This window comes from Labrus mixtus, chromosome 14, assembly GCF_963584025.1.
Source record: "Labrus mixtus chromosome 14, fLabMix1.1, whole genome shotgun sequence".
In the NCBI taxonomy this organism is placed as follows: Eukaryota; Metazoa; Chordata; class Actinopteri; order Labriformes; family Labridae; genus Labrus; species Labrus mixtus.
The window spans coordinates 25,698,551-25,708,079 of NC_083625.1; the positions used below are offsets into that span (position 1 = coordinate 25,698,551).

A 9,529-nucleotide genomic window follows, 5' to 3' on the forward strand; every position below is an offset into this window, starting at 1 on the left:
TAAAGGTCACATATTGTGCAGAATAAACTTTACCATCTTCTAACACTATTATGTGTCCCTAGTCAGTCAACAAACGCCCCAATGATGAGAAAAGTCCATCCTCTCCTCTCTGTGCCCATGTCACATTTTTATATACCAAATCAAGAGGAGTCTTTGTTTTATATAAACAAAATATTCATTGTTTGGGATATATAGCTTTATATTAGATCAAGAAGGAAAAGGTTGATTTAACCGACTGTTTTCAGTGAGCTGCAGCAACCTTCTGAAACTGTACAGGTGTGGAAAGGGTTAAAAACCTCAACAAAGGTCAACATTTAAAATCACCACACACAAAGGCACTCGAATGAGTCATTTAAGAAAATCACATTAGATCTTTAAATGAAACCAAGTTCTCAATATGTCCAGCAGGGGGCAGCAGAGACCTTCCCTCAGACATACAGGACAAACAGACGCTCTGTCATCACAGACTGCATCAGTCAACCGACGCTTACCATTTCCACATAATATTCCCTCTGTCTTTTGTTCAAACGTAATCTGAGGAGAAGCATGTCCAATAATGACTTTCTTTATGAATGCGTCTGGAAAATATCAAGATACTCTCTATATTAACATCATGATGCATGTGTCATCATGGTGTGTGTGTGTGTGTGTGTGTGTTGCCTCTTACTCGCTGTTAAAAGTTTTCAGCTGTGGTTGTTGGCCTCAATCCATATTCATGAGTGAAGAATTGATTTGTGCCTTCTCCTCTATTTTGAGCGAGATAATTAGATTTATGTGTGCATGTGGCCTGAATAGGAGCCTCGGGAGGAGTGTTTCACTTCTCCTCTCAGCACTAAAGAGTGATTCATTAGGCCGCGCTGAGGCCGCAGGCCAGCACGGGCTGTTTCATCTCCTGGAGTACCTCACAATGACTCACCATCTCGTCGCTAACGTCGGGTCCTCTTCCTGTCTCCCCCCCTCCCCCCCCCACCTCCTCCCCCCTTTACAGATGTAAGAGCATTATGAATGTGGCACGTGCCAAACTGGACCTAATCAAGCCCGAGGAGGTCAACATGGATGAATACGAGGTCAGCACCACGTTTTATTTGTCTTCAAGAGTAGAGTCCTTTGTTACTGCCTTCCTCATCTTTATATCATCGCTTTCACATATTGAAACATGAAAATACAGGTTTTTGCTTGAATCTTTGTTTTTTTAAATGTCAGTCAGCCTGCCTGTGGTAACTTATGTTTCCTCTGTCAGATGTGGCATCAGGCGTACAGGAATTTCCGCGAGACGACCATCTTCATGATGACCGGCTTGGAGCTCTTTCAGAAGACAAAGTACGATGACACCTTCAGTTAAGATCTTATCTGAGAGGGACAATGCACTGCAGCTCTCGAAAGTTAACTTCCTCCAATTATCTTGAATTTAGTGTTGCACATTCGAGACACATTAACAAGGCTACCCACACATTGTGTCTGGCTCATTTGATACCCGGTTTGGGTCCCATTCTGCTGCCGGGGGTCTCTGCTCTGTTTATCATTAAGCTTTAATACCTGAGTCAATCTGAGAAGGCCTATAATCAGAAACACATTAACACAGTAAAGGATCCTCCTTTATTATTAGTTTTAGACAGTAAGACGTAAGTTAAGCTTTGAGTTGTTGCATGTGGCAGATTGTCACTTTTACAGGTTCAGTCACATAAGGCAGACACATGTCAGCAGACGAGGACACAACAACAAAATAAGAAGATAAAAAGAAAAATCATGACAAGACATAGGAAACATGATTCAGCATTATTTGTAATAAGAAGGGTGACAAATAACATGACAGATGGTTTAAGCAGTAGAACATACATACTTAACTTTTTTTTTCTTCCTGCTCTGGAGCATTAATGCATTTCAAGTCGTTCAAATAAATAATATTTGGCACATCACCTTTGCAAATTTTATTTAACTTGAAAGTGAGCAGGATGGGACACAGAATCTTTAAAGGGAGACACAAGCCAGCAGACCATTGAGAACATGTTTATACTTATACGTCAGTGTATGTTTATTTTTTAAATACAATTTGGACATGTTGTGGATCTCAGGTATCTAAGACATGCACAGGATCCAGTCTGTATCATCTCAGGTAAGAACTGGTTAGGTAAATACAAATATTTCTAATCTGGTCCACTCTGATCCCTGGACACAAGTCCCAGGTCTTTGTGGGTACAGGTACATGATTTTGAATCCATGCAGTCTAGACCTCTTCTACTATTCTTCGTCTGCAGCAGTCCCTTTAAATGTCGAGCTGCGGCCTGTAGGGGGCAGCAGCTCACAGCGTGTGCACAGCCTCCACTTTTCTAGTTTTTAGTGCAGAGAGTTCAACGAGTTCACTTCTTCTCTCCGAGAGTTCACTCCTGTGAGTCGTCTCGCTGCAACTTTGATACTATTTTTTTTTATCTGAATGTCACATCTGCTTTCCTCTTTCCCTGCAGTTACGTGGAGGCTCTGATGTATCTCATTTACTCGTACCAGTACAACAAGGAGCTTCTATTGAAGGGGCTGTACAGAGGGCACAACGAGGAGCTGCTCGGTCATTACAGACGAGAGTGTTTGCTGGTGAGGAAACACCCAGAAACATAGTGATTTTGTGGTGACTGTATATATAGTCCTGTACGTCAAAGAACTTCAAATAAACCGAGTCTGTTCAGGAGCTGTCATAAAGCAGCAACAATAAATAGAAAAAATCAAGTCGCCGCTGAATAGAATAATAATTATCTTCTATTTTGATGAATCTATGTATACATTTTTAATGCAAGACTGGCATGAAATGTGGTTTTTTTGCCTCCCTTATATGAAGATTTCATGCTCTCTCTGTCTGAAAGGATCATAAAAAGATATTTTGGAGGGGTTTGGACTGTATGTCGGACAAAACAAGACATTTATAGACGTTACCTCGGACTTAAAGAAACTAGGATGAGCATTTTCTCTGTTCTCCGTCATGTTATGAACTGTGCTTTTAATTGATTTATCTGGAGATTCATTAACAGAAAAATCCAGATAATCATCCCTATCTGCAGCAGTAGTCTGTCAGTCCTCTCTCCCTGTGACACTCGTCTCCTCGCCGACACTCCCTTAACTTCCTCTGCTAAAGTGACTCAGCAAAACTAACGCTCAGACATTTCCCCTTCAATACCGCGCCGTGCAACTGTAATCAAATTGCTTTCGCTGAGATATTGCTTTGGCTCGCTCGCAGCCCACAAAAGATTCCAGCGACGGTTTTTCATCTGATACTGGCAGATGAAAATCCTCTCAGCGTCGTGATGTGAGCCCCCTTTTCATTCCCCCCCCCCCCCCCCCCCCCCCACGCTGCAGGCTGTGCTCTGGTGTTATTGGTTAGGGCCGAGGGTATTTTGGTGCGATCAGCCTCATACTGGTGTTTAGCAGCCCTCTTGCTGCTGCACTCGGTAACCTTACACTCGCATTGTGCTCATAATGTAATCACTGGAGTGGGAATAGGAAGCAGGAGGGCCAGCGAGTGTAAACACATTACCATGAGACACAAGCGTGTCCTCGGTTCACCTCAAACCTCGGCTCTGCGCGGCCCGGTCGCTCAGCTCAGATCTCTGGCCAGAACCTCTGGCTGCGTCCGCTCGGCTGTTTACCTTCAGCTCTTGTTTTAATTGAAAACACTGCTAACATTGACACAGTTAATGTACTTGGATGTTTTTTTTCGCGAATCCAGCCCCTGCAGTCCCTCGACTCCAAACTGGCTCCGAGAAAAGCGGGTCGTTTCCTCGGAGAGGAGGTCAGGGAGTTTGTCTGTGACAGCGAGGTTGTTTAAGCCAAGAAGAGGAAGAAAAGCCTGAATCCACATGCAGGCAGGAACATCAGGACCCACTTTAACTCCTCTGGCTGCGGGAGATTCACTGATATTAACGATGTCTGTTTCTGGATTACTGCGAGGGCCTGAGCCGTCTGATACTTATCTATTAAAACAGAAACTTCACCAAAGAGAGAACAGGGAAAGTCAAATGACTGGTGGATTGAAAACACTGAAGAGTGTTGTTTGGAGTTAAAACATTTACATAAGATAACATACTGTAGGTATCAGCAGTTTGAATGTGAGCGATGTGTTTTCTTTGAAGAAGTCGGAGCCAGAGGGCGACTTGCTGCTCAAGTGTAGAGAGGAGGATTTCAAACTGTGAGGAGTAGAAAGAGAAAGGAGCCTGCTGCTGTTTAAATGACTGATTTGATTTGTTAATCAAGAGATTTGTGTGACTTTCACATTCCCACGGATTAGGGCTGGTTATTTCCCACAACCCAACGATACAATACATATCGTGATATTGATTTTGGAAAATAACCATGTGCTACACAGAACTCACTACAACAGGAAAGGCATAAGTCAGAGGCATCAAGCATTCAGGTCCTCGAAGATCCTAGAAATGCATTCAAGTATTTGAATCCCTGAGCTATGTCTGTGGTGGGAGCCGCACCAGAGGTCAATTGTCTTTTTCAAAACTGTCATCACAGCTTTGCAGCCAACACCCCTTTGTAAACGAGGGTGATCCTCAATGATCTCTCCGAGAACTTAGATAAAGTTTGATGACGTTGATTCTGTAACATCTCCAACTAAACATGTATTTGCAAGGAGCACATCACGATATATTGCCATATAAATTTTTTCAGCAAGGCCCCACCAGGGATATTATCCTCTCTCCTTTAGCTTCTAGTCGCCTTCTATTGTCTCCATCTCTTGTAATGGTTTATGCTTTATCTTACAAGTTGCTCTTCTTGGTCTCAAACTAAGCTCCCTGGTTTCCTGTGTTGCCTGGGTTATTATGATGTTCGGGTTCTGATGTTGGTCAGGTTTTTGTTTGGGGTCTTTTCCTGTTGGGGTTTTGTTGTTGTTGGTTTGGTGTCTCATACTTTGTTGTCATGTTTGCTTTTGCACTTTGTCAACCCTTGTTTTTAAAAGTGCTATACAAAAAGAGTTATTACTATTATTTTTATTATCTTCAATAACAGCCCATAAATCCACTGACAGTCATTGACAAAAGAAGCAGACGTTACCTGACGATCGTCATAACTTCAAAATAAAACACAGTATATTTGTCCAAAGGTTAAAAACTTGACATATCTAAAAAAATATAGAATTAAAACAACAGATCTAAAGTCAAATACAAAACTTTACTTGTTGACTCGATTGCGAAAAAAACACATTACATCACCGAAAGTGCCTCAGTGTCTGCTCCACATGATGAAACCAGAGGTCACTTTTCTGTAAGGTTTAGAAGAGTGTGATGTGTTTTTTTATCAGAGTATTTTGTTGGATAGGACTTTATTTTGTCGGACAAAGTCTGAAATCTGTCTGCATTCCAGCGGCTCCAACTGCATTCAAATATAAATTAAAGACGAGATACAGAGAACCAAACACCAAACAGATATTCAACAGACAGTGCACAGCCTTGACGTTCTCAGGTGTGCACAGTTACAGGAAGAAACCATGAAAATATAAATTAAAACTCTGTGGCACACTGAGAAAACTTTACTTTATTGTGAGTGAACAACGTGTTTCGCCTGCAGCTTCTCAGAGACCATCAACGTTCTTTGATCTGGGATTTAAACTCAACAATCCTGTAAGCTGCAAAGCTCCAACAACACGCACATCAGAGAGAAACACCGTGTTTGAACTGAATCCTCTCAACGTCGTACTTTATGTTGACGAGCACCAAAGAATCAAATAATTAGACCCGTAGTTTAAAGTCTTTAAAGGCTTAATATGTGATTTTTCACACTTAAATATAATAGAAATCAAGTATATCCTCTGAAAATAACTCGTGACTGTCTACAATGGGTGTAACACCCGAGTCCCACTGTCTGTGATGTTTTCAGAGTCCTATCTTCAGTTTGTTTACATCGCCCGGACGGCCGGCTGACTCCTCCCCTCGTGTATAAAAGTTGTTTAATTGAGGGACTAGAGAAAAGAAGAATAACATACTGTACTCACTGCTTAACTGTGTTTCTAGATCACGCTCATTTCAGGTAAATTTACATGCAGTGTGAAGATACGAGCATAATAAAGATCGCTAGCATTAGCATGCTAACACAACAATGCAGCGCAAGTTGTTTTGGTTTCATGCTGGTGCTCAAGGGCGACATCTACTGGATCAAAAAATTGCATATTAAGTCTTTAACCTTGATAATAAACCAAATCACAGTAAGACTGACATAACTAGGAGTCATAAAAACCTGTTTAAATTAACTTTTTTCATTTATCTGGGTGTGTTTTGGGGCACAGTTGTCCCAGTTTTGGTTTGTATCTGATGCGTCTGTAATTACGGAGAGCAGATGATTGTATCAGACATCTATTTTAATACCACTAATAATCATATGTTTGAAAGATTAACCATGGTTCCCCCCCCCTCCTCCACAGAAACTGAACGAGCAGGCAGCGGCCATGTTTGAGTCGGGGGAGGAGCCGGAGGTGACGACGGGCCTGGGCATCATGAACGAGCTGGTGGTGCCCTGCATCCCTCTGCTGCTGGTCCACGACGCGGAGAGAGACCTGCTGGCTGTGGAGGACATGAGGAACCGCTGGTGCTCCTACCTGGGCCAGGAGATGGAGTGTGAGTCCCTGAGAGGGGAGCAACACGCTCGCCCTCTTAGATATTTCTGGAGAGTTGAGGTCGTAGGTTACTAGAACATCCAATGAACCCTGCCAAAGATCAGCAGAATCAGGACACGGCTGTTTGAACGTCAGGAAAGGCTTTGAGGATGTGCAGGGTTTTCAAATAGTGATGAGAAAACTGGATAACATATTTTATCTAGAAACTGTTCCACTGTTTTGTGAAACTCCCTATCCAACATGCATGTTCCACCATTCTGTGTCCATTTGTTTAAGCTCCTGTGAGGAGTTGTTGCTGTTTGAGAAACAAACTGACATTAATAGTGATTCATCTATATGAGGATCTAAAGCAAACCAGACCATCAGCAACAAGACTGACATTTTCTATAGTGTTAACTTTGAATGCTGGAATCAGATGAAGCGATAACAACGCTGCTTAAACGGCCTTTGTTTACATGTTCTCTTGAAAAACTCACAATCAAACTTAGCCATGCTTTTGACTTTGACAGAAAGTAGGAGGATTTATTCAGTCTGAAAACTCTACTTTAGCTTGTCCAGGAGAGAAAAGAGGTTGATCCATACGGGTCACTTAAATCCACATTTCCTCAGAGTAGCTTCAAGGATGTTTAAATAAATAAGTTGAAGTTGTGATGCTGCAGTATCTGCTAGGATTTTATTATTTTAGGATTTATTTTTGGGCTTTTCATGCCTTTTATTTTGGAGAAACCGTGGGGAGGGAGAGAGAGTGAGGAACGACATGCAGCAAAAGGAGCCACAGGTCGGATTTGAACCTGTGTCGCCTGCTTGATGGACTATAACCTACCTACAGGGGGCGCACTCGCTAACCGCTAGGCTACCAGTGCGCCAGTGTCAGCTACAGACTTGAGAAAAACTTTCTCTGATATGGAAAAACCTGAAAAATGGAACTGCTATCTAAAGATTGAGTACGCTAAAGGGGGAAAAAAATAAACTTTTATTAGTACTACGATCTACCACCATGATCAAATTTTACTTGTGACTACAGTAAAACGACTACAGTAAACGAAGCAGTGTCAGCATGGCACCATAGTTCCCAGAGTTATAATTTTATTTTGAAAATAACAACACATTTGAATTGAAGCCCTATCTCTGTGTTACTTTAGAGAATTGTAAAATCAAGCTGAACAATCAGATGATTCATCAATCATTAGGCCATCAACTATTTGCTAAATATTTTGTGGCCTGCTTGTAAAGTGTGAGGGTTTCTGACATTCTACAAAAGCAACATTCAATGAATGAATCAACACAATTACCCAAAGATGAACAGACATCAGAGTTCATCGAAGCCCTAAATAAGTATTTCAAATTGCACCAAGTTGTGTTAGGAGAAAAACGATGCCTTTGCTTTTATCAGGATGTTCTGGTATCAGTCCTCAGAGCCTGTTCTGCTGCTGACCTAAATATTATCAGCCAGACCTCTGCTCACTGGAGCTTTAATATCTGTGTCTGCAGTGGAACATGTGTTCTAACCTCTCCTGATATCACACTGAAAACATTTACTTTTTGATTTCTGTGTCTCATTTTCACTTGAAAAGCCCTTTTCAGTAAATCGGTATACTGATCTTTTTGTTCTCTTTGCCAGCAGCCAACCTCCAGGAGAAGCTGACCGACTTCCTCCCGAAGTTACTGGACTGCTCCACGGAGATCAAAAGCTTCCACGACCCCCCCAAGCTGCCCACCTACTCCACCCTGGAGCTGTGTGAGCGATTCGGCCGCATCATGGCCGCCGTGTGCAGGGTGCCCATCGAGGGGAGATGAGCTCTTGAGGGACAACTCTCTCTGATCACAGGCCCGACCCGGGGCTCACATCCATGGACCTGTTTAACCCATGCCTTCCTTTAAATCCAGGGGTCACTCGCTTCTAGCTGTTATTCCTCTGTTACTCTTTTGCTGCTATAGGTTTTATCATTATAAATATTATTTCACTTTTATTTCAAGCAAAACAAATCGGAGTATAGACCGAGGAGGAGAGGACGGACTGTTGGAGGGAAAAGAGAAATGAGAGGAGGAAAGGTGAAAGCCGAGTACATTCAGCTTCAGCTTTGCAAAAAAAACAAAAAGAGTTTGAGGGTTTTTCCTAGTTTATTATCGTTGTTGTTGCTGTTTGATTCAAGCTTCCCCAAACAAGCTCACAGCCCTTCTGAAGCCCCAACCCCCCCCTCTCTCTGCGTGAAAAGGATCCCCCCGCTGCTCTGCCTCCAGTTTGGTGCAGTATTACCATGTTTTGTTTTATTTTTCTAAGGAAGGAAAGAAGGAAGGAAGGAAGGAAGGAAGGAGGGAGCCTTCAGATGTAGAGCGGCTCAGAGAGTGTCACATGGGTCCCATGTCTTTGTGGACTGAACGAGATGTTTTAAGTGCTGTGGTAGACATCCACAGACTTCCTGTGGCTTGTTAATAATTGAGAGAATAAAATTTTATTTATGGCCCTTTTAGGCCAAATAAACTGAGATCTTGCCTCATGGTCATTCTTGTTTTGCTTTTGTTTTCTTGACATAAAAATGTAGAATCTGTAGGCAGGGGGTCTGGATTTTTGTATGACAAGTGCTCTGATTTCTGTTTGTAGTACGTTTGTAGTGTGAGAAGTATCGACCAATCATGTAGCAGGCTTTGAAAAAACAGTCCTGTGGAGAGTAAAACAGGCATAATCAGCTGTAATCTGATGACAATTAATCTCTAGAAACATATCAGCATGAAAGTGCAGCAAAAAAAAATGTTCAACTTGAGCTACAAAAGTGCCTGACACTGTTTCAACAGCCAGGAAGGGTTTAGATTTCCTGATCTCCTCGAATGCATCAGAAGTGATCGATCACACCTTCTAAGTTGTTTTCTTTTCCTCTGGAGGACAGACCTGACAAAGCTTCCTTTTCTTTTTCCAAATCTGTATCATGATTT

At 42.2% G+C, this 9,529-nt stretch overlaps 1 protein-coding gene across 2 annotated transcripts in view; it reads left to right on the forward strand.

Moving 5' to 3' along the window:
* Positions 1 to 9,084, forward strand: part of usp25 (ubiquitin specific peptidase 25) — a 38,648-nt gene extending 29,564 nt beyond the window's left edge. For both annotated transcript variants that reach the window (XM_061055985.1, XM_061055986.1), the window contains 5 exons: positions 989 to 1,067; positions 1,241 to 1,320; positions 2,463 to 2,586; positions 6,407 to 6,599; positions 8,223 to 9,084. In XM_061055985.1, coding sequence (XP_060911968.1) covers positions 989 to 1,067; positions 1,241 to 1,320; positions 2,463 to 2,586; positions 6,407 to 6,599; positions 8,223 to 8,395 — 649 coding nt within the window. In that variant the 3' untranslated portion in view covers positions 8,396 to 9,084. The remainder of the gene's footprint in view (positions 1 to 988; positions 1,068 to 1,240; positions 1,321 to 2,462; positions 2,587 to 6,406; positions 6,600 to 8,222) is intronic.
* The last annotated feature ends 445 nt before the right edge of the window (positions 9,085 to 9,529 follow it).